Consider the following 27,169-nt stretch of genomic DNA (forward strand, 5'->3'; position numbering starts at 1 on the left):
TTTTATAGTATGGAGGCACTTTCATCTAAACGAATGAGTTAGCGTGTGCACATCAGTTTGGACAGAATTTTCACTTTGAATTTCAAAATAGATGGATTTCAAATCATCTGAATTCCTTAATATGTAAATCTCTATATCTCCAGCTGGGACAAATAGTACAGTTATAAACTAAAATAGATTTCCTGTAGTGTATTTTGTGAGTGTTGTTTTCTAAAGTCTCTGAAGTATTTATAATGTAGTTGTTGAGTGTAATAGATTGTGTTTGGGTACAAGCTTTTCATATATTGTTTGTTACTTGGTTATGTTGATGTTAAACAGTCAGAATGTGTTAAAAGCTTCCAACTTAATGTGATGTGTGTTGTGATGTATACTTTCATGTATGATGTAACATTTCCTACAAATGTCATCTAGAAATTTTTTTTTAATGTATTTCATGCAGTTTTTAGTATTTTTGACCCAGTCTTGTTCAGTGATCATGAACCCTTGTGTTCAATGAAATAGCCACAAAGTCATCCATTAGTTTGGCACAGTTTTATCAATGTAATCTTGGCCAATGTCATTAGGACGCTTACCACGCAGTTCCTTCTGGATCCAGAAGTGCCTGATGCTGTGTCTCTTGTGTACTATGTTAGATCCATGTCAGTGTTGTGTAGGTTTAATGATATACTGTTTTTGACTTCCAGTGTTACTGCTTTGTCTAATTGTGATGTTTCTTAAATTTTGTAGAAAACCTTGCAGTGCCTGTATTTGTTTGTAGTGAAGATTAATATCTGTGAGGTCTTGTCCTCTCTTTACAAAGAAGAGACAGACTTTCTATGAATGACTTAGGACAATGTTTGTTGTTTTGTTAACATTTTTTGTTTTTCTTTGGAGTTGTTCAAGTTGTATGTGTGTCCAATGTATAATTTCAAATGAATATGTGAATAGGAAATGACATATGTTGCTTACTTTAATGTGTCTTGCATTCAGCTGTGTTGGAAGTATTGAGTTTAATCTGTTGTATTCTTTTGTTAGTCTTTGTTTTGTTTATCTATATTGTTTAGGGTCTCTGGTATTGTCATTTTTGAGTTTCATAGATGCCCTGAAATTTTGGCATATCTTGTGGATTACTGATTGTATGTTTAAAATGTTTGGCTAGTTCCTGGGGAAGAGAGATAAATTTTTTGTCTCAGAAATTGTAAATGTCTGCACTAAATGTGTTCCAATTATGTATTCACACTGAGTTTTGAATGATATGTATATTTACTTTTACACAAGGCATAATTAATGTAGTGTGCATATTTTCTACCTCCTTAATCCAGCTTGCTTCATCTTTGTATATAACTGAACTGAACTAAAGAGCAAACCAATCATACTGTAAATGTATAACAACCATTCTTGTTTCCTCCACAGAAGTGGATGTGCTTATGAACCTAAACACAGGTGTTTATAATTAGCTGACCAATGTGAGAAACAGATAATGTTTAGCAGCCACATACTCTGAACAATATGTTGCTTGTGAGTCACTCTTTGATTCATTTCTCTCCATACACCTTACTGTCATGAGAGTTTTTACTGAAAGCTTATGTCCCACCAGCTTATCTTTATAATTCATTTAACTACCGAGCTCTGTCATTTCAACATGAAAATGACTAGCAACAGAATTATTATTATAAAAATAATTAACGTGTAATTATAACACTTGTGTTGGCATGGTATATAACAACTGTATTTGTAATTTATAAATGTGTTAAGTCAAATCTTTACAAAACAAAAATTTTACATATCCAAATCTCTTAAAGTATAATAGCATTAAATTTCTATGTATTAACATGCAATTTTGTAAAAAAACACTATAAACATACATACGTATATTGTAAATGTTTAAAGATTAATTAATAAACTATATTTTTAAGAATGCTAATATTTAATTAGTTGTATTGTAAATAAAATTACATTTTCATTCAAATTTCATTGCATGATTACCTGCTAGATACACTTCCTTTTGCAGAAGCACTATCAGTTGTTACAGTTTTAGCAGCTTTAATAGAACTACCTATTGATCCTACAGTTGTTGGAGTGCCAAGTATAGAAGTATTTGAATTCTGCATTTGTGTAGTGGAAGTATTAATGTTGCTTGATACTATATGAGTTTCAGGATCATATCCAGTAGCCAGTTTCAAATCATATTTTCCTTCTGCTCCCATACGATATGAATTTGAACCACCGTGATCCCACGTTACATCTATCCAGCCCTGAAAAATATTTTAAAATTATAATTTAATTTTAAAATAACTGGTTTTATTTAAATAAATAATTTATAAATTTAATTTAATAATTAAAATTTTAATAAATATATAAAATTTATTCATTGCAATAATGATAATTTTAATTATATTTTATTGGAAAACAAACAAACAAACAGAGATAATAAATCTCACAAAACAAAATCATAAGTATTAACAATTCACATTAATCTTAAGATCACAAAAATTTTGCTAATTTATACTTTAAAAAATTTTATAGTTTTCTTCTTTTTCTTAATCATACAAATTCCATTTTATGTGATTAAATAGTTACTGTGATATACTACTTTAATAAACTTGAAAGTTTATTATATAAGTCAAAATTAGTAAAATCAATCAACAAAAATTGTGATATTTACAAAATTTTTTAATGATTTATATTGTGAATGCTATGAAATTTTAATGTGAAACAAAATTTACATTTGAATCTGTTATAAGTTATTCAAATTTGTAAATCTGTTTCTTCTAAGCATTCAATCTAAAAATGAGATGTGAAATATCTCAAAAAACATTTAATCAAAATAAATTCATTTGACATCAAACTATTTTGTTTGTTTCTACAAAACTTATATTTCAAAATTAAAAAAAACAGCAATTAAATATAAATATCTGTACTCTATACTCTATCATTATTGAAAGATAAATGACAAAAGCTATGTAAAACAACCCAATAATAAAATTCAAGTGGACTTTTTATGCACAATATATACAAATGTAATGTGGAATGAATGTCCATGATATAGCAGTAATTAATGTCATTACATCTATACTATTTGTGATTTTATATATCATAGTCTATTTCAGCGTCAGATAATCATTATTTAATGTAAATTAGATTTTTATTCTGATTCTAGTTAACATGTATAATAAAAAATATAATACATTTTTACATAATTTTAAAGATTAAAAATTTTTAAAAATATCTATATAAGTAAAAGAAAATGTAACAATATAATGAATAAAATATTCCAAAGTAAAGTGAATTCAATGTTATTCAAAGACAAGAGATTATAAATATGAAATTTTATATTATAGTAAATATAAAGTTTTTGAAAATGAAGAGATAGTATGCAAAATCTGTCAGTATATATATTGTAATTAAAAATTAACATATACAAATACTATAATAAATTATTTAGTACAATATTTATATTTAATGTTAATTTTTAATTACAATATATGTACTGGCAGATCTTGACTTTCAAACATACAATTTTCATACAACTGATTCTTTCATATATGTTACTTTATACATATAGTTTTTTCATAGGCCAAATTTTTCTTTTGTAACATACATTTTTAGCTGACAGAAAAAGACTTCAAGCATCATCCAATGGCACTTTTTGCCAGTTTTTGTTTCAGTAACATCAATATCATTTGTGAAAGTTAACTTTCTGTTTAATCTGGTGTTTTAATGTTTTGTGTGTTCTAACATATCATAAAAAAAGTAAAATTTTCCTATTTTAAATGATTTTATGATTATTATTTTAGCTTTCTGAAAATGAAACTCCATTAGCATACAATTATATTGTTCAACTTTTGTAATTTTTTAAAGAATGTATCATGTCCAAAAGTTGGAAATGTCTGTATTTTTAGATCAACAAGGAAGTTTTGTAAACAGTTCAAAAACTTTAAATTTATAATTTAAAAAAAAAAAAAAGAAAAATCAATATTTTAAAATTTATTAATTTTTTTACGATGGACTAGATATGTCTGATTTATGCAATCATAAATTAAAAATCCAGCAATGCTTAACTAAACCACCAACATTTAAAACTGCATATAATGCCATCTGTTATAAAAATGAATTTTTAAATAAAATAACCTATTTTTAACTATTATAAAATGATAAAAAGCTTAATTTTGAGGATAGGGATTACTTTTCATAAAAAATTGTAAATGCTAATAATGAGTAAAATAGTCATTAAGTCTGACCCTACTCAAGATATACATGACACCATCTATCTCTCCATCCCCTTGACCTTTTATCACCCAAATTTAATAGTATTGATTCAATCCACCAATACACAAACCTCCTTGAAAAATTTCAGATATTTTTGACAAAAAGTACAGGAGTTATTAAGCTTCAAACAGAATGAACAAAATTGTATACCCCCCACACACACTAACATCCACAGACAAAAATGCTTGCTTTTTTTTTTTACATTTCTTGATGTTTCAAAGCTCCCAAGTCCAAAAATGTAAAAGTCTTGGGCATCATTTTTTGACTGACTGCCATACTTTCCATCTGTTATATATAACAGAACTAGAAAAGTAAAAATGAATGTAGCACAATATTTACTTACCAAATGCATTTCCATTAATAGCAACTGTATTTATAAAGCTGATTAACAAATATGGAAAGTCAATTATGCACATGTAAATGATGCATAATGTCTTTAGTGTTAACAATGATGCATATTACCAATGTAATCTTGGCAGAACTTATATAACAGCATGTTTGATCTGTTTTCAGAGATAAAATTATTGTTAAAAATAACAACAAGTTGGTGTTAAGAATTAAGAAATTTGAAAAAGAACATTTAAATCTAGAAACAAACAAAACTATCAGTATATACTATCTACGAGATTAAATAAACCTCACTTAATATTTTTTTGCCAAAATTCTTCATCCAAATATTCATTACTTCATACCATAAGAAAACCTTACAAAATAACTCCAAAGCATTGAAAAGTATAAATTATTTTCAATGGACTAAAAAACAAAAAAAAAGGAACTTCCTATGCTTTTATGCTCTAATACTCTTCTCCAGAAATTCATATGAAAGTTCTAAGGTCATGGAAGTAAAATAAATAAAACAGCTCTAAGAAGACATTGACATCAATGTTAAATTAGGTTACCATTAAAAAAATTGGAATCACAAAAGTTAATAATTTTCTAATCTATAAATCATATCAACAAGTGTTTATGTAATTTATTGATTAATAAGCACCTTTAGAAAAGGCTTAAATTCAAATATCATTAACCAATGAGACCGAGTCCTGATTCTATAAAAATGGCTTGCCCACTTACAAACCATATGTTGGCTAGAAAGCTGTATACAACTGCTCCTAGTATCCATTCTCAAATTACATTCATTAATGTAATTCATAATTACAAAATATTCATTTTCAGTATTTTATAAATTTAAATAATTATTTCAAAATTTTTATAATTTATTTATTTATTTATTTTTTTTTAATCTACAGGAAGGATTAAAACTCAGGACTTCAGCAACAGTCTACAAGTAAAGTCTATAGAGAATTGGTCAATTTTTGTCATTTTAGGAACTTTTTAATCTGCATATGAATTGGATTGCTTAGATTTTATTGTCACAAAGGATTTTTAGGATATACTACACCAAGCAATCTATCTAAATGTAAAATTGTTAAAGTTTTAGATTTTCAAAATTCAAAAATACAATTGAACAATTTTATTTATTCAACTCAAATAATATCTTTGATGGCAACATTTTTTCACAGATTGCAAATTTAAAACACTAGCAACTTCAAACTTGTAAGGCAATCTGCAACTAACAAACTCTAGATAAATATTTTTCTTGCATAAGTTTATCAAACAATTAATTTCTTCACATTGGTACATAACATTTTTCTCAAAGAATGAATGAACCGAAGAGTAATCAACTATCTAAATTAGAACAACATTCAAAATGTTCTTGGAGTGAATATGGGAGAAACTGCATTCTATTTTCCTATTCAGACATTGTTTCAGTATTCTACTGGTATTTCTTTTATAACATCTTACTTTATCAATCCAATTCTTTAACATGATATAGTAATCCAAGCCATATCAAGATGTCTGTAACACTCATTTCTCTTTCTCAAGAACTGAAGACAGTCAGGTTTCTTGTTACTATTATCTTATCACCACCTGGTGGTAGGTATTATGCAGTGTTAGGAAACTTTTGAATTTTATCCATATCATGTTCAAGTGTTCCATTGACTAACTGAAAGTAACTATCAGCAAAGGATTGATAATAGTCAATCCTTTGTGGTTAGTCAGTGATTTAAAAACTTTCTATGTAGTAATATATCAGTTTTAGACAAGATTTTCTTTTTCAACAAAACTTGGTTTCGTTTGAGTTGATAAGTAGATTCTTTTGAAGGCTGACAAGAGAAACTGTTAGTTACAACAGGATAATGCAACTTGACATTATGCTTGCTCTATGATAGCTTTCATTCAGAAGTTTTTCAAAAAAGGATAATTTCTAGGGGATTGTAGCAACTATAATCCCACAAACTTTCAAGTCTGAACTACTTCCTATGGGCTTCTAAAGGGAAACATTCACCACAACTAGATAAACTAAAAGCAAAAATTACTGCTACAATAAAAAAATTACACTTGAAATGTCAAAAAAAAATCCCAGAATATGGTTAAACATGTGGATAAATGTTTGGAATGTAATGATTATCATTTTCAGCATTTTTTGTAAGTGGGTCGCAGTCTACTATGTATGAGTAAATAGATAAAATTCATAATGTAAAATATTGTTGTACACTTAAATTAATCATTCAATATACGTAATTCAAATTGCATTTATGTATGTATAGAATTCACATGATGTAACTATTGGCATTTTGAAGAAATGCAATTGAACAAAGATTTCTGAAATGCATCTTCTGATCAGAGTCAAACAAATTACACAACTAATTTAGTAAACTTATTTTTGTAAACAAGACATGTTAGTGAAGTTCTTAATTATTTGGAAATAAAGTAAATCTAAGATATGACATGGTTCTAATTTGTTCAATAGCACTTTGGCAGTAATTTCCTTTACCACACAAGACAGAGTTAACATGCATTACAACACACCACAACACAATATGTACTAAAAGGACAAAACACAAAAGTAAGAAAATAGTATATAGATATATATATATTATAGCATAGTATAAATATTTAAAGATCAGATCTGGTATGCACATCCTCCTTCCTGCATAATATCTTCAATATGATTAATGCTAGATGTAAATGTTATCATTTAAAAGGTTGAAGATTAAAACAATTATTAGGAAAAAAAATTTAATAAAATAATATTAAGTTAATAAAGTTTAAAATTAAATAGAAAAAAAATTATAGTAAAGTTTTCTTAAAATACTGTAAAGATGTTGAAGGTTGGGAAATATTATGTAAATTTATTATAGTTTCAATTGCTTCAAATTTAATCAGAGATAGTTACAGACTATAGAAAATAAGTATGAATAGAAACAGTAAGATTATTTGAATTCTTGATTTTCATCTGATGACACCAATCAGTGATGCACATCAAATTTATAATGCATGCAACTGTGATATACAACTCATTGGTAATGCATATCACTGACAAATCTTCCATTTTCTTATTAAAAATTTGTTTTACTTTTAGTTATAGACACAATATTGAATTTTTACACATTATTTCCAATCTAAGCACTATTATTATTATTATTATTATTATTTTTTGGTAATAAATTTGCAGCCTAAATTTGGTAATTTTATAATCCAGTATGTTATGAAACATTATTGTGCCATGAACTTTCTTATAGGATACAATTCCTGTGAGAAATTTTAAAAAAAACTAATGTTTCGTCTTTTTAATTATTATTTGTATATCGTTTTTAATAAAAATAATACTGCATAAGTCACTAAGCAGCTATTGTAGAGATTCAATTGGGAAACTTCAGACAATCCAACTCATAGCCCTGACATTGCTCCAAGCAATTTCTATCTGTTTTTGTATTTAAAGAACCATCTAGCTAGTATGAAGTTTGGTGAAGATGAAGATGTGAGAAATGAAGTCACTAAATGAGTTTATAATTAGGAAACTGGGTTTTATATTAACAAATGTCTCAACAACAAATAATTTAGTTGAAAAGATAACTAAGTTTATTTGTTATTAAATTTTTCTCAAAATTTAAGAAAGTGAAGATACAAATACATTAAGATTTTGAATAAAATCTTAATGTATTTGCATTTTCACTTTCTAGATAGCCCTCATACTAATTTCATGATGTCCAATTTTTTTGAATTCTTCTACTACTAAAAACAGACTTGAGTCTTTGCTTTTAGTAATAGAAGGAACTCATTCATAAGTTTGTGAAATTCAATATTTTTGTCTTATATTTTTGGAAATTATTTATTTCAATGTTTTAATTTAAGATTATTCTAAACAAATTCATCAACAACAACAAAAAAAAAATTACAATAAATTGCTACTTTGTACAACCTAATGACAAAAATAATGCAAATTTACTAACTTATGTGGCAACTAAGTTATAGTCACCATAGACTTCAATGTCATTTCAAGCTGATGAAAAAATTACAGGCAGTCTGACTTTCAGACAACTTGCTCTTTTGTACATTATAATTTTATACTTCTAAATCACTTTCTGTATGCCAAATTTGGACTTTCATAATTTTCAATTGAGAAATTTCAAGCATTATGTAGTGGTGCTTTGTGACAGTTTTAATTTTAGCAACATAAAAACTATTGAGAAAATTAATGTTTATTATCAATTTTCTGTTTACTCCATGGATTTAATGTTCTAAATAATATTTTAAGCATTGAATTATATTCACTGTAAAAAAAGTAAAACTTTCCTACCATAATAAGATTCAGTAAATTTTTTCTTAAGCACTCTTGGAATACCTTTTATAATATATAACTCTATTGTTAGACTTGCAGGAATTCAACTTCTGTATGCATTGATAGGAATGCATCACATCCAAAAGTTGAAGATTGTCTATAATGCAAAATCTGAGATTCTAATGAAAATTAGAAAAGATGAAAATCATTAATAATAATAATAGCAAAGAATGGAAAATTTCTATTTCTTCATCAAAACTGCATTTCTAATGTAAATGCAAAAGTATTCAAATAACTACAATCATTATTAGTTTCCAACTTCTTAAATGTTTCTTGAAAGAGAAGGAGAGAAGAAAAAGAATTTATTTGACAGATTTTATTAAAAAAATAGAAATTACTATGGTGAAAAAAATATATAGTTTTATATCAAAAACATAATTCATTGCATTATAATTGTGAAAATGCTTTGAGTTCATGATATCATGTATCAACGGTATCAGCTTGCTTAAGAAGAAAGGGGTTAATATTCATCTTACTCTAAGTATTTGATCATATGTACACATACATATGATCAAATACTTAGAGTACTCAAATACTCAAAATCCACTAAACAGAAAGGATAATTTTTTCTGGAGTCATTCAAATCATTTGTAAAAATAGTATTTTCAAACTGCTCTCCTGAGAAAGCATAATTGAATGTGAAAGTGAATATTTTGATAAATAAAATTATTTTATTCATCAAAATAAAAAATGACATTCATTTATTTTATTACCTAATAGAATGCCCATTCCTAATGTTTCAGGAAACAATTTACAGAAAAACAGAAAATAAAGTAATTTTCTTAACATTAATATTAACAAAGCTAGTTTGCCAAGAAAAATTTAACAATGTTGTGCTGTTCATCAACATTATATGTTTCTAAAATAAAGTATCTATCTGCTATTTAACACACAGAAGAAACATAATTTTGAAACAAAACCAAATCAATCTGACATATTTTCCTGTATAGATGATATCCAATATATATTTTGTCTTCTGTAAGTGATCCAACTTCCATTACTATTTGGTAGTAAAACTAATTTCTAAATAAAACAGAAATTAAATCCTAACTTAATCAGATTTTTGGAATTTTGTCTATTTAAAAGTTTTATACTGTAATTAACTCAATTTAAAATGCTCAGTATTCTGTTCATTATAAAAACACATTTTTATTTAGTTTATACATTTTCTAGTAAAGTATAATTAAAGAAGACAAAATATACTGTTAAGTTAGTATTATTTCTAGTAGAACCTGGGTTTAGCAGACACAATCAAGCTGACACTTGGTCCATTTAGGACAATAATAGCAAAGAATCTGCTAAACTCAGATTTCATTATACAATAAAATAGAACTGAAATAAAACAAAAAAGGATAGAAAGAATTTATGTTATAATAAAGATGAGTTTTAATCTTAAATATTTTCAAATAAACTTATATTATCCATTAGAAAATTTTTTAAAGTTGTATTATTAAGTCAATTATTAGTATAAATTCATCAGCTAATTTAGATAAAAATATAAATAATAAAAAGAATTTTGATATTGCTATTTTTTATCCTGTTATATAACAATCAAATTATCAAAACAACAGTTTCTTACTATAAGTCTATACATTTTATTCATTAATATTTTCAAAAATTCCTGCTCTTCAACTTCAGAATCTTAAAACTTAAAAAGTGATAAAGAACTAAACAATGACATTATAATTAAAACAATAAATGACCATTTATTTATATAATGGAAACAGTAAAAAGTCTGTATAATATTTACGATGAAACCCGTCATAAAGACCACTTTTGCTCAGAAAACCTTTGCTATTGGTGGTCACAATGTTGGGATTTTACTGTATTTTTATATAAAATATAACAATAGTTATTTGTAATACATTATAAATAACTATTGTCTTATCAGAACAACAAATTTTCACAATTTAATTAAGATTCTATTCTTTATTTTTTGTTTTACTGCCTATCAGCTAATAAACATTTTTAGCCTCTGAAATAATCTTTTTAGCTACAATTTATTTTAGAAATATTAAAATTATTTATTTATAAATTTTGAATAATAAATTTGAACAAAATCAAAATATAATATTCTGTTTTAATTGTTCTAATTAAGATGATATTTGTAACTGAAAAAAATCCAGCAATGAATTGTGTAACTTTCCTGGCAACAGCATTCAAAATTGTATGTTGCATTGATGCTATTAAATTTTGGTGGTAAAAGGTCAAGAGGATGGAAAGATAGAGGGGGATCATTTATCTTGAGAGGGGTAGGACTTAATGAAGATTTTATTCGTTAACATTTACACTTTTTCATAAAACTCATCCCTACTCTCAAAATTAAGCTCTTTGCTATTTTATAGTAATTAAAAATATAAAAAAGTTTTATAACAAAATCTGATAACAGATGGCACTACAAACATTTTTATTTTTGCTTAATATTTTTTTTTTATGAACTTATAACAGCTAGGAAAGTTATGCAACTCTTGTTGCTGGATTTTTTTTTTTTTTTTGCAGACTGCTCTGCAGCTATTTGCCACTCCAATCACCAGATAAATAGAATTTTTGCAAATTGTGAATTTTATGACAGACAATGTGACCCCTGCATAGGTTAATTTATCATATAGTTACACTGCCATTATTCTTTATATTTGTATTTATAGAAAAATATTTATAGTAACTTCATGAAACTTCTTCTATAGAACATTAATGATTGATAATGGACAAATACTAATTTTGCTTCAAGAATTTTGTAATTTAATAATAATCTGTAAACTATAAGAATTCTGAAGTAAAGAGTGCAAAACCATTTAAGAGATAAAATCATTTAAGTTCTTAGAAATAAGCTAATCTTTACTAATTATTACAAAGAAATAATAATTTTCTCTGTAACTTTATTATTATATATATTAAAATTATAAATTATCTATAGATAGAAAGTCAATTGTCTAAATGGTGAGTAGAAGTTTATTTGAAAATATTTTAAAATATCTGGAACCATCTTTCATTTCATTGCTTTTATTCTTTGAGTTATATAAATAAAAATATTACATCAATTTTAAATTTAACATAGGAAGAGAATATTTTAAAAATTCTTAAAATTTTAAAATTATTTTACTTGTGTTATGTTATTTTTAATACTATTTGATATTGTTAAAATAATATTTAAAAAGCATATTTAATATTTTTCATATTCTAAGAACAGTCCTGATAGAGAAGGTACCAGAAACAAATAAAAATACAGCCAATTTACGTATTTATTTATTTTATCTGATTTTACGTTTAAATTAATATTTTTTCAAAAATAAAACGTAAAATCAAATTTTTTTAACTGCATTAATTTCAAAGCTATAATTTTTATATAAATAAAAAATAATTTTTGTTTTTTTTTTAAAATAAATATAAATGCCAATGATATATATTTACTTAGAAATTTAAGCTGACAGATTCCCAACCCTCATCTACATAAATTGACATTTTAAGCAGATACCTATATACCATTGTGTAATTCTCCAGTAATTGTTCCTTCACCTGCAGGGTTACCATCTTGATCCCGCCATTTCCAATCTGGTCCTCGGATAACTCTAGCCCCCACAATCATGTGTCTTATTTGTTGTTTAATTATTCTTCTTTGTCGCCTCAAATTCGCTTCTGCCTCTTTTGCCGTCTTACCTGAATATGTATTGTAAAATTACCCAATAATAATAATAAGAAAAACAGAGATTTTCATATATTTCTATAATTCAGATTTTCATTTTTACCTATATCATCACAAACACCAGTAATTGTGCCATAAATTTCAAAACCTGAGAGAGACATATAATGTGTCTGTCCACTTGCATTTTTCCCTGTTTGTTGTAAACGTATATGTCTCCAACCTTGGGTTTCTTCTGAAGGTGTTTCTAAAGGCCATGATGCTGTAGATCCAGGTTCATTCAAAGAACAATCATCAGTATGTGTATAAAGTGTTGTCCAATTTACGCCATCCTTTGAAACTTGAAATAACCAATTCCTAAGAGCTGATCTATGATAAATAAATTTAGAGCATGTAAATAATTTAATAGCAATAAAATTTAGTCATCTATTTAGACTTGAAAATTATTTCTTTAGTCTCTTTCTTTTAATAAGAATATGTTCTTAATAATAATAATAATAAATATAAATAAATACAAAAATTACCCATTTAAAAAATAAAATCTCGAATTTAAGTGCTTCTTAACATGAAATAACTTTTCCCAAAGATAATACAAAAAATAACACATTATTCTCAATATTGCTTATCATAAAATATATTTAGCAAAATTAATACTATTCAATTTCTTGCTAAAGGAAATATGAGAACAAAATGTATAGTAAGTATATCAAACTTTTATATAAGAATGTTAACATCAAAAAATAGAAAAATTTTTATTATAAAACAAAAATATAAAAGTGGAATCACATCTAATTATACAAGCAGAAATGCAAACTTTCAGTAAGCTGAAAATGGCTGGAAAAAAGTAATGTGAAAGTGAGCACAATGTGACTGAAAAAATATAAATTACAAGAGAGGATAGATAGACAATTATCTCACACTATATAGGGATTTAAATATAATCATTCTTATTGTAACAGTAATTATAAAAATTGCCGATGAAATTAGAAACAATACTAATCATTAAATTTTTAGATACTCACTTGAACTTATAATTTATTATTGTAGGACCATATGAGTACAATGATTTAAATCATCATCATATTATTATTATTTATATCTTAAATTTATTAGATATTAAGATTTAAGTTAAGATATATTATTATGCATATCAGCTAAGACATAGTAAGATATTACAATTAAATCAATAAACTTAATCCACTGACATCCATATATAGTAAATAAATTCACAAACTGGCATGATATTAACAAAAAACATGCATAACAAACAACCATTCAGAATCATCTATGTACTAAAGTAAATGATTCTAAAAACTGTTGTAATAATAATAATGGTTATCAAGTAATCTTAATGACTAGTTGTTCTCAACAAACTATTTGCTGTAAGAATTTTTGTTAAATTACAATAGAAAAAATAAAGAAACAAATAAATTTATTTATATAAAATTTATTAGCATGACATAATATTTCAGTATACAACAAAATTTTGTTCAAATGTCTACAAACTTCTTTTTTTCCTACATGTAAGAAATAGGTGTCATTTTATTTGAAACAAATGACATCAGTCCTTCTAGATTAAAATTTAATTTACAATGTCAACTTGAAACGTTATTTTTAGAAGCATTTTCATACTGGCCCTGTCCAGTATAAATGCCAGAATGGCAGGGAGGAGGGTCACTATTGCAAGAATGAAATTGAGCATATTTTCACTTCTAATTATCAGGCCTAGGAGTGCCATTTTCCCTCTGAAAACTGAGAAAAGTGAGTTGAAATACACAAACAGTGAGTAAAAAGTGAGTGCAATAGTGACAAAACAAAGTGAAAACATGGATGAAAAACTCAGCAAAATACCAGTAAAAGTTGTTTTCCCCCCCCTCCTTTTTATTCTGTTATGGCTAAATACATTTTAGAAATTTCTGTATATACTGTAATTCAGTAGCCACTAGTTATATTGTGGATTCGGATATATTGCGCTTTTTTGGTCCTCCAAATTTTAACAGCACTCGTATCAATAAATTTTAAATTACTAATTTGCCATTGAATTTCTATTTCCAACAAAATATGGTATTTTATTTCTACCATTGTCCTTGAAACTACCACTGAAGATGAAACAATAAATTTGTCAAGATCTAAATATTCAAAACAGGTAGACATATTAATTGTCATTTGTTTCCTTTTGATATTAAAAATTGTTTATTTATTAGTTTTAAGTACCTTCTCCTCATTTACAAGTTTTTGTGAATTAAAAATTTCACACCTTTATGTGAATTGACAATATTGCTTCAATTCACATAAACATATGAAATTTCGAATTCACCACATAATGTGTAAAAAAAAAAATTTCTTTAATTCTGAACTGAAAGTTTTCATACAGTAGTAACTTTATTTTGCTTTTTAGAGAATTTTTACTCTCTGTAATTTTATAAGTTTTGATGGTTCTATAATATGTTCCATATTTATTTTTCAAAATTTTCAATTACAGCATTTATAATTTTTATTGAAAAACATAAATTACACAAATTTTTAATAAGTGATTTATTGTGAAATATAGTACTGTATAATAAAATTGTAACTGATATTTTGTTTTTATATTAACGGTATTGTCTTTAAATGTCATTGTTAAAGAAACAATGCTAAATGGGCATTGGTGGCATTGATGCTTACGTAAACGTCAATTAATACGATATAACCAAGAATAAAGTTCAGTATTGAAAAACTAAGCTTATCTTATATCAAAAACACTTGCTGATGAAAGAATAGAGGATAGAGATTGCATAGCATTTATAATCTGTTTAGTAGAAGCCCAGAATTTTTAGTACTCGGTTATATCGCACTTTTTCTTTGTCTCCCGACAAGCGCAATATAACAAGGAGCTACTGTATTTCTAGTAAACCACGAATACTTAAAATCTTTGGCATCTGTAAATAATCAGTAACAAAAAATGATGTTCTTTCATTCTGATTATTCTGGATATTTTCAGCTTCTTTCTTTTTTGGCTCCTCTTGCTTATTAGTGTTAAAAGTGTTCAAAAGTATTACATGTGCTGCCCGTACTTTCATGTTCTTTGCTGTTAATGGCCTTCTCCAGTTTTTTTTGTTTTTTGTTTGCTGCTTTTAACAAAACTTGGCCTGTCACGTGTATTTCACTTTCTTCTGGTTTAAGCACTCTTTCCAATATTCACTCTCTATCAGGAGGAAGTGCACAGCATGAAATTGAAAATCCCCATTCCATATCAGCATTGCCAAACAGTATAAGTAAAATAACATTTTACTAATGATTTCATAGTTAACAAGGAACTTTTTCCTGCAGATATATAAAAAGTAACATCGTTACAATGTTGTTAAACTTTTGGGAAGTGTATGAAAATTTTTCCCACAAGCAGTAACGTGTTTTACTTTTTACAACACTTAAAATTTATCAAATAAATTAAAAGATTTGATGTGTAAATATGAATTAAACATTTTCATTTACTTTTTTAGTCTCTCAATTAACGCACAATTATAATCGGCATAAGAGAAGAGATTAATAAATGGATATTTCACAAATAAAGTAATCACATATTTTATGAAAATAATGCTTACTATATGGAATAATTATACTTTTAGTCAATTTAAACATATATCTAGGAATATATAGATGTGATTAAACATTAACAATATTCTATGAAATCATTAAAATAACTTTATTCTATTTAACTCACATTTATGGAAATTATTTAAAGATAAATAAAGTAAAAAAGCTCTTGTGAAATGACAATGCCATAGCCCAATTGTTAATTAAAACCAAATGATCTGCCAAAATATTGGGCTATAACAAGAACAATTAAATGGTCAGAAACAAAATAATTTGTCCAAAGGTAGGAGGTTACGCCACTATCTCTTGTTAGTTTTAATAATTATAATATATTTTAAATTTAGAAATGTCAACAGTGTTATCAGCTTGAGAGATTAATCCCTCAGCGTAATATTTTCCCCTACAAAAGGATTTTAGGGATTTTCTTAGAAAACAGCCAAAAATGCAGGGATGCTTAAAATACTTATTTTTAATCCCCATAAATAGAAATGCAACTATAAACTAGATTTTGGCTAATATGGCATGAGTACATAACCTTACTTAATATTAGCTTCTGAATTTGTAACGAGAGGGATTTTTTTAAGTGCATGACTTTTTATATACGTGAAAAAAAATTTTCTAAAATGAATTTCTTAAGGTAATACAAACAATGTTTGAGTCCTTATCCTTACATCCTTTATTCCAAAGTTGAAATAAAGGATGTAAGGATAAGGACTCAAACATTGTTTGTATTACCTTAAGAAATTCATTTTAGAATTTAATATTAATCCTGGGCTAAGATGTACAAGTATGTAAAAAAATTTTTGATTCCTTTAACACTAAGCGGAAGTTGCGGTTTTGAATTCCGCTTAGGGCCAAATATTTTTTCCAGGAAATTCTAGTCCGATAGTCCGATAATTCGGCAGATCATTTGGCTTTAAAATTATTTTTGATTAGTCCCACATCTTAATTAAGCACGTGGAAATGACCTGAAAGGTGAGAAAAGTGAGTGACTCCGAGGCCTGAATTATTTTAAATGAAATTAAACAGTAAAATAGATGCAATAGGGCTCATATACATTAAGCACCAAAATTGTGTATCAAACGTAAATGTAATTCATACTCAAGTACTTTAGCAAACTGGAAATAGATTTTGCCATAGTGTATTCTGTATATATAGATTTCTTAAGTTGCAAACATTTTTTTTACAAGTTCTATCCACCTTTATTTCCTATAATGATTTTAAATGAAATTTATAAAAATTGCTAATAATTAACTGTAATTACATTAATTTGTCATGCATAAACTTGATCCGTAATTTAAATCTTGGTTGTTTTGTAGCTTAAAATTTATTACATTAGCATTTATTTAAAGACATTCAGTATTAAATATAAGAATTATTTTATCTATCACAAAAATAACTTTTAGTTTGAAATGAAGCAACTCATGGAAAAAATTTTAAAAATTTTAACCAAATACCTATAATATTTATATCTAAAAAATTTACTTGTATTATCTACTGAATAGAAATAAAATTATCATTTATTTTTTTAAAATATATATAGAATTTCTATTTATATTTATTAATTATTTTTTGCAAAAATACAAACAAGAATTTATAAACTGATATTATCTCAATTTATCATCTTGTCAACTAATTTTTACATAAACTTTTTGTATTTTGCAATTGTTTTGTATGTGCATTAGTTTAAATCAATTTTTAAGTTGTAGCTAATATGAAAAAATTAAAAAATACTACCATACAATCCTAAAATCTGAACTTATGATGATTATTAAAGAAAAATTTTGAATGCAGCAAGTCAAATTGATAAAAAAATAAATAAATAAATAAATAAAATAAGTTGAATACCTTCCATATCCTCTAGCATGACGTAAAGTATAACAACTTGGTATCAGCCATAATCCCAAATCAATAGCAAACCAGGCTCTTCTGAAGTATATTGTAAGATATATTAGAATTGTTATTGGATAACATAATATATTAATGACTAAAATGAAATAATTATTTAAAATAATTTACTTATTAAATATGGATAATAAATTTTAAATATACTATTTAAAATTTATTATCTATAGTTATAAAATGTAAGTAATTTAATATTATATGTAAAACTTTTGTATTTTTCTAATCCATGTATTATTTATAACAGTTCAACAAAACACAAGTCAATTTATTTACATATTAATTAATTATGTAAGTAAATGTACAAAATAATTACAATTAATCTGGTGTATTGTGGAATAACAAATAATGATCTTTTTTATATCATAATATGGTAAGTTTAGATAGAGGGAGAAAAATAAACTATATAAATTCAACAAAGATTTTTCTAAAAATTAAACATACATTTAACTTAATAGAAATAGTTCACTTAACTTCACTTAAAATAATTCTATACTATTAAAATATAAGACAGTTTATGAAAGAATTTCAGAAAGATATTCCAATTATAGTTTAAATGGTTTTTCTTTCATCTGGTACTAATTATCGTATTTGAACTTAAACATGAAAATAGTAACAACAAACCAATTTTACAATCAGAAGAACTGCCAGACTTTTGTTTGATCATTGATACATTTTTTAACTTCTCATCACTAGTGGAAGTCTAGAGAGATTAAAAAGTTAACCTGAACTATTTCATGATTTATACACTTAAATTAAATTTTAATATTTTTTTGACCTTGTAATGTGCCAAAGTAAATGTTTGAAAGAACTCAGCCAAGTATATCCATTAACTTCGATAGGAAGATGGGAATATATTGCATCTGTTTAACAGTATGACTCAATACTTGCTAAATACCCATAAATCAGTTTATATTTTTATATATTGTTCTATTACTTTAATAAGATGTACGTGAATTTTATGGTGTTGATGCAGTCACCTCATTCTGCTAGTTTGTAAAATGCAAACTCGTGGTGTACAAGTGCCATAGCGTGTTTAATGGTACGTTTGAATTATATACATGTGTTTTAGATTATTTTTGTACAAATTACTTGTAAAATATAATATTTCAAATACTGTATATATTCTTTCTTGTTTAGTTGACTGATGAGGGGCCAAAAGCCTGAAACATGTAGAAGTACTGTATCAATTAAATAAAGATGGGAAGGAAGCCATGTGTTTAATTAATAACATGATCTTGTGTTTAATACTCAACAAATAGTACAGCACAGTTTCAGAAAACAAACAAAATTTTAATACTTAATTGCTTCTTGTTCTTTCTATGTTCAATGGAAGGAAAAGCATAAAATTGCTGTCAAACTTATCAAACACTTTTACCCTTTTTAATAGCATTTATTTTAATTATTCAATTTTAGTTCCACTTGTTTTCGTTCTTTCATATTTTGATTGTAATTCTACACCACTTATCCAGGAATCACAAATAAATATTGATTCAAGTAATTTTCATTTCTTTCTCTGGGTTTTGCATGTGTAATATAAATAAACATTAAACTTAATGTATTTTATTATGCAGAATTTATATTTGTACAAAAAAGAACTGACAAGGGGCAAATAGCCCAAAATGCATTTCTACTACTTTGTACAGAAATAATGTGTGTTAAATAATAAAATCTATTCTCTTTGCAACATGTGTTCCTGTATGATAAGTTCGACTAGGCAATTTTGTGCTTTCCCCCAATAAATAAAATTTTATTAATGAATCAAGTGCTTTTGTTAACTTAATCATTTAACATCTTCGTAAGTTCTAGAACATCAAATACATTTTTAGTAACCATATATATTATTGGTAATATTGAAATTAAAAATACTTATGAAAAAATAATTAGATTTAAAATAAAATCTTTTTTTCAAGGTAAAAATCCCAATAATATTTTCTAAGCCATGCTAATGAACTATTTTGTATACAGTTATAGTTACAGTACAGTTTTGCACAATAGACAATTAATTTTTGACATAGAGTAAGACCCTGCTTAAAGCTGATTCAATATAACGCTGTCTGCTCGAAGCCTTAAAAAAAAGCCCCAAATTTAGGCTGATTCAAATTATCATGGCATTTCATCAATTTGTATATAATATAATACAATTATTCCCAAACATGAACCAATCAGCAAAAGGTAGCAATTCATTGTAGTGCTGTACTTCCCGTAAATCTCTGTATGTATGGTGCAATTTTGGAAAAAATATAACATTGTGGATGCCATAGGCAATATTGACTTTGCTTGGCAAGAACGAAGTGTGGAAGAAGTTATGTCTGGAGGTGTCCAAGAATTCTCAATGAGAAGAGCCTATCGCTGTATTGTTAGGTTGACCAAATTGTCAACCTAATCAGTACCGCAGGACTAGGAGATGTAGATGAGCAGGATACTGAGGAGTTACTGCAGGTTTCTGTTGAAAGCCTTACCAACAACCACCTTCAAGAACTAGCAGAACAAGGAATTCGTGTAGAACTGGAAAATAGAGATTCCAAACCCAAAGAATTTTTCTGCAGATTTCCTTAGTAAAAGTTTGGTAACGATTAAATACAATTTGATCGTTGATCAAATTGTAGAGAATGATCCAGAATTTGAAAGGAGTGCAAAAGCAGGACGAGGTATTTCGGGTATGATCTCCTGCTATTGACATTTACTTAAGAAAAAAAAGCAACAAATGAAACTACACAACTATCTCAAAAAATCAAGAATTTCAGAAGAGCCAGGACCTTCATCACAAAAAATGAACTTTACATTTCTGTGTGCACATGTTTACAAGTCATTTAACACACATTATTATGCAAATTAATATAAAAATAACTTAAAATTAAAGTAAAATCTGTTTATTTTTGGTCACGTGTTCCCCTTTTCCTATTTACTTTGTGTTACTGACCTTGTTTAATGCTGTTTCATTTAGCATTTTGTCGTCTACGAACGTATCCCCTGCATTATGCAGGGTCTTACTGTATTTTAATTAAATTTTAATATACAAATACCGTACTTTATACATAAAAACATTTTTCAGTTTAAAAAATAAATTCTCTCTTAACTTTTGACAACCAGTATATTTTCACATTCTTTTCAAATTAATTATAACAAATATTATCCGTAATGTATATTAATAAAATACAAATTTTAATTGCCTCAGTTAAAGATAACTTACTTATCATCATTTGTGTGACAATTCAGTGCCAAAGAATCTCTGTTTAATATATCTTCTAATCTACCGTAAGGTAAATTTTTTCCTTCTGATGACATGACAACTACTAGTCCAACTTGTGCAGGGTTAACCCATTCAGAAACAGTCCTTCAACAAAAATCATATTATTAAAAAATAAATAAATAATTTTTCCCTACTTAATAATTAAATTCAAACCTTCCATTTGTTCCAATCCAATACATAATTCCATTTTCATCAAAATCATGTTGATGAGTAAAAGTAAGATGAACATCAGTTTCTTTAAGTTTTTTTACGAATGCAAATGTCGATCTATCACAGTCATACCATTGCTTTGCAACCTAAATATTTGCAATAAAGGAAATTATTATTTCAAAAAAAATAAGAACATTAGAAGTTTAAAAACTATTACTTTTAAATAACAATATACAGGCTGTACTAAGACAGTTTTGTCAGCTGTTTTCTTCTATAATTTTAGTTTATGAATAAAAATAAAATTATCGTTTTATACAATATGATTAGTTTTTCCCTTATATTTTCAAAATTTCAATTGTGTTTAGAACTCTATTACACATTCAGAAAAAATTATCATCATCATCTATCAAATTTCTTATTAAAATTTTTACTACTGTGTAATACCCGAATTTTGATGGTAGCCTTGAACTCAGTCATTAGTGTCTATTGAACTCTAAACCATAAGCAGCATTCAAACTAATGAATATGATTTATCAGATTTCTCAGTCAAAGTAATTTTTACTTTAAAGCTAAGTATCTACATAGGCAATTTCATTGCACTAAGATAGCATAAACCATGTAACTTCTGTGCAAATTGCAATACTGATATCCACTACACTACATTCATATGCTATCTGCTGAAAAGAAAGGAAAATAAATCAAAGACAAAATTAGTGTGACAATTGAGCCTGATCCTGTTCTTTGTGAAAATAAAAAACAAGAACATTAATTAATTTATTATTGGGTTGTTCGGAAAGTTCGTAGCGATTTTTGATAGCTGACAGTTGAGACACCGATTGGCGCAAAAATGATTAGAATTGTACAAACCAATGAATATTACGATAAATGACCTTGAGACGTGTCCGTTACAAAAAACCGTTAAGATTATTCAAATAGCGTTTAATTTGTCTCATTGCAAAAAATGGATGCGAACAACATGCATTATCGACACTTGTTTCTTTTCTTTTTTCATAAAGGCAAAAATGCTGTACAAACAGCAAAAAAGATATGTGATGTTTATGGTGGGAGTGCTGTATCAGAATCAACTGTTCGAAAGTGGTATGCAAAATTTAAAACGGGTAATTTCAGCCTTGAGGATGCTCCTTGCTCAGAAAGACCTCCTGCTATTGAAGAGAACCAGATCAAAGCATTATTGGATGAAAACCCTCATTACACAACTCTAGAGATTGCAGACATAGTGAAGTCATCAAACAGTACTGTATTTCAACATCTAAAGAAGCTCGGATATGTGAATCGTTATGACATTTGGATATCTCACGACTTAACGGAAAAAAACTTACTGGATTGCATCTCCATTTGTGATTCTCTTGAAAGACGAAATGAAAATGACCCTTTTCTGAAGCGTTTAGTGACAGGTGATGAAAAGTGGATCATTTATAACATCATCAGCCGAAAATGATCATGAGGTAAGAAAAATGAATCACCATTAAAAATTCCAAAGGCTGGTCTTCATCCAAAGAAGGTCATGCTCACTGTCTGGTGGGATTGGAAAGGAATCCTGTACTACGAGCTGCTTCCACAGAATCAAACAATTGATTCTGATAAGTATTGTTCCCAATTGGATAAGCTGAACATGGCAATTAAAGAAAAACGTCCGAAACTGGCCAATAGAAAAGGCATTGTGTTTCACCAAGATAATGCCAAACCTCACACGTCTTTACGAACACGCCAAAAATTATTGGAACTAGGCTGGGATGTTTTACCCCACCCCCCTTACTCACCCAACCTTGCCCCGTCAAACTATCATTTGTTCCATTCTCTACAAAATTCCCTTCATGATAAAAACTTTGATACTTTGGAAGCTTGCAAAAACCACGTGAATCAGTTTTATGCGGGAAAAACTGGAAAGTTCTACGAAGAGGGTATCATGAAGCTGCCCTATAGATGGCAACATGTCATTAAAAACAATGGCACATACATAATGGAATAAAAGTATATTTTTAGTTTAAAACAATTTCTTTTATTTCTCTTAAAAATCGCTACAAACTTTCCAAACAACCCAATATTTTTTTAATATAATTTTCACCTTTATTTTTATCATATGTAGTATATAAAGTGTGATGGAGTCAAACAAAAAGTCTGACTATAGCAAATTTGCAATGTACTACTCCGACCTTACCCCCTTTTAAAAGGTCACACTGTGATTCCTTTTATAATAAAGATGACACTTGGTATCCAAATATTTTTATCTAAAATTTCTGTAAAAAAGTCATACTAAAATTGATGGTGAGAATCAAAAAATGAATATAATGAATTTATCTTAGAAAGACTTTCGAGTACATAAAGAAACACACTACATCTTAATAGCCACTTTTATTAACTAATTATGAAAAATGGATTTAAATTTAATTATTTGCAATAAAGAAATTAAATGCAATAAAACATAAAAAATAACAATTTGATGAATGATATAATAAATTGGTCCATAAAATAGTTTCTCCTGCTCTGGCTATTATGGAAATAATTTCCTGCCGATGGTTGACTAAACTTAAACCAGTAAATAATAGGCTGAAACAATCCTTAATTACACTTTGCAGTTTTCTCTTCCACTTTTAGTTTGTTGAAGTTAGATTCTAATCTTGGTTTTACTCTTTTCATTGTTTTTCTATTGACTGTTTTAAGATAAAATTATGTTATCGAAGCTGTAATAAATAGTTATATATAACTCAAAACTAGTAGGAGGACAGTCAAAAATTAGTAAAATTAGTAAAAACAATTGATATCTACAGTAAAACATCTCAGATGTAAAAAAAAATATTGCGCCAAGTAAAAATTATAGCATCCGAAATGAAAGTCATATTTTTTCTTGATAGCTTCTCTTTGGTAAAGATAAAGCTTGACCCTTCAAAGCAATACCATAAGCATTTACTTTCCAGGCACAATCCCACAACTAACTACAAGTGTTTGGGGGATTAATTCACTTGACCACTGGGGGGCCTTAAATCGATAAAAGCTGTTTTCTGAAAGTTCAGAGCATGTTGCATGAGATACACAACATTTTGCTATGAAATGGCCTTCATGGGTTAATATCATTTTGATGTCTAAATTTATTGAAGTGTCCATTTTCTAAGAAATTTCTTTAGATACTAATCAATTAAGAAGTATTTTTCTTACTTCAAATTTCTTTCAGGTCAGAGTCACCAGAGTCAAAAGAATTTTACCAACTCTGATCAAAACCATCCGACTCCACAACACTGAAGCATTTAAATCTCATTTTTAAAAAAATCACTTGTATGAATATCCAGATTAACTGAGGTCTGACCAAAAACAGTATAAAATATTACAATATCTCCATATAAAAAACATGTATTATGTTACATACATAACATAATAATGATTATATGTTTTCTCAACTAGTAAATGTCATTTCAATGTATATTTTTTTTTTCTACCAAGTAAAAATTTTAACATATAGTAAAAAGTTTATTAAACAAATTTATACACACCGAGGCTGTCCATAAATTACGCAACACAGATATAGGTAGGCAGGGGTTATATTCAGTGGGTTTGCACAGGTTCAGCCGAACCCGTTGTTAAAATTTTCGGTTTTCCAAACAGGTCGCCCGAACCCGTTGTTAAAACGTTCAGTTTTCCGAACCTTGTTAAACACACGGAACATTTCTCAGTGGTTTTGTTTCTTTTAAAAAATATATTAAAATATACGTATTATACTCTGTAACACTACTAAACTAGATCGCACTGTTCGCACCGAGCATTTCAATCTAGATTGTGAGCAAGGTCGGGGACTGTCTTGGTGCGATCTCTCTTGACTGAAACGAGGTTTAATCGCGATCAATTCAAGAGAGTTCTTGAAACTAGATCCAGTCATAAGAGAGATCCCACAATCCCACGCGTGCGAGATAATACAAGATGGCTGTTGAAGACGTGTTGGGCTATGGACAGCGAAATAAAAAGGATATTGTATTTTGAGAGATGATGTCTGTCTATTATCATCAGTGCCATTCGGGGTGACAAATTTCTCTGCCTGAAAAAAAAAAAGGTCAACAGCACTAATATACTATTGTTACCTGGTCTTCGCCCAGGGCTCGTTACGTTCCAAATACGCCACTGATTATTAGATATATCGCAAGAAAAGGTATTGTATTTATTTCTAGCCAAAACTTCCATTTCGTTTGTCGGTGATTGACAGGGAAAAATTTTCTGCTGACGAACCCTTTGTTAAATATTTCGAATATCACCAATGTAGGTAGGTATGCAAGTAATCATTACAATGTATTATAAGAAAGTAGAAGTATTTACAAAAATGTTACATAGTATTAAGGTCTCAATCTTTGAGTAACAGAATAATTCATTTTTGTTTCTGAATTTAATCATACTGTCTATATCACTGCTTTGCATGTTAAACATGTAATTATTAAACTAATAATGCAATGTTCAGTACCCTTTGATATGTATGCGATTAAGGGGGTTAAATCAAGGATGTGTGTTATGTAATTTTGGATGTGTGAGACATCATTATAGAACATTACAGGGAATGTGGAATTATAGGTGTAAAATAAAATAATATGTAATTTATGGACAACCCCATTTACAAAGTATAAAATATGTTGTAATTTATTCCGTGGAGCACTGTTTGTGTTTCATATTTATACATAATTTTATGTTGATCCCAAAACATTCCTATTCTGTGATAAAATAGGCCATTTATACATCTAAATTCATTAGAATGTTATCTATACACTGTTTTCTTTCTGAGTATCACAGATATCACAACATTCTTTTATAAAATATACTCAAATTCGTAGAGCACATTTTTATTCTATTCTCATATCCTTCTCCAGAAAATAGAAGCTGAGAAAGAAATTCAGACGACTCTGAAGAGAATATGTACAGATAATGTGTTAGGATTTTGTTCAAAAACCCAGAAAACTTTCTGCAAAGGACATGGAATTGTGTAAAAATGCACAATGACCAACCTAATCTCCATAGCAAATTGAAAGTAGCAAACAGAATAAACCTCACATTGTTAGCCTTTGTTTACAGTAAGTTTGTGAAAATAGATTACCAAAAACATTTCCAGAATTAAATAACATAAAACTGCCTCCATCATTTGTATGAATTTTTAAAGGGAGAATTACCTGAATTATTAGAAAAAAAAATATGAAGTGATCACAATATTGCAGAAGTTTACAGATTTGAGTATCCTGTAACATCAGAAATACAAGGCATATTTTTACCTGTTACAAGAGTATTTCATTTCAATCTTGAACAGACCAAAATCATTTTGGAATTTATTACTGTTTATTATGTTTACTTGACCATTGAAACTACAAAAAAAACATGTGCAATAGAAAGTATAGTAGAACGTCGTTTATCCGAAAGCCAATCAGCCAAAACGTCGGTTAACCGAAAGCGTTCCAGTCGGACTGTGTTGTGCTTAATTGAACATTTTTGATACAAGATTAACTTCTAAAGTATAATTTTTTTGTTTTTATATTTTTCAATACATTTATTTTGTTTGTACAAAATAAAGAAATAATTTTTAATGATTCAATAGCCACAATTATTATTATAAAAATTTTCGTTAGGCTTAAAATCGATGAAAATTAAACGCGAAGCGACACGCAACGGAGAAAAATTTCAACATGGGATAGGTTAATATATTTTTTCATACATAATCGGTTATCTGAAAAATAAGTTA

The 27,169-nt window shown here is 27.4% G+C and overlaps 1 protein-coding gene across 8 annotated transcripts in view; it reads right to left on the minus strand.

The window, feature by feature from the left end:
- The window catches only part of Ufd4 (ubiquitin fusion-degradation 4-like), a 166,108-nt gene that overhangs the window by 44,146 nt on the left and 94,793 nt on the right, over nt 1-27,169 (minus strand). For all 8 annotated transcript variants that reach the window (XM_067280333.1, XM_067280332.1, XM_067280330.1 and 5 more), the window contains 6 exons: nt 21,451-21,593; nt 21,238-21,381; nt 17,991-18,071; nt 12,676-12,938; nt 12,412-12,586; nt 1,966-2,232 (listed from right to left, as the gene is read on the minus strand). In XM_067280333.1, the coding sequence (XP_067136434.1) occupies nt 1,966-2,232; nt 12,412-12,586; nt 12,676-12,938; nt 17,991-18,071; nt 21,238-21,381; nt 21,451-21,593 (1,073 nt within the window). The remainder of the gene's footprint in view (nt 1-1,965; nt 2,233-12,411; nt 12,587-12,675; nt 12,939-17,990; nt 18,072-21,237; nt 21,382-21,450; nt 21,594-27,169) is intronic.

Source organism: Centruroides vittatus, unplaced genomic scaffold (assembly GCF_030686945.1).
Source record: "Centruroides vittatus isolate TY-2023 unplaced genomic scaffold, ASM3068694v2 contig_883, whole genome shotgun sequence".
Taxonomy (NCBI): domain Eukaryota; kingdom Metazoa; phylum Arthropoda; class Arachnida; order Scorpiones; family Buthidae; genus Centruroides; species Centruroides vittatus.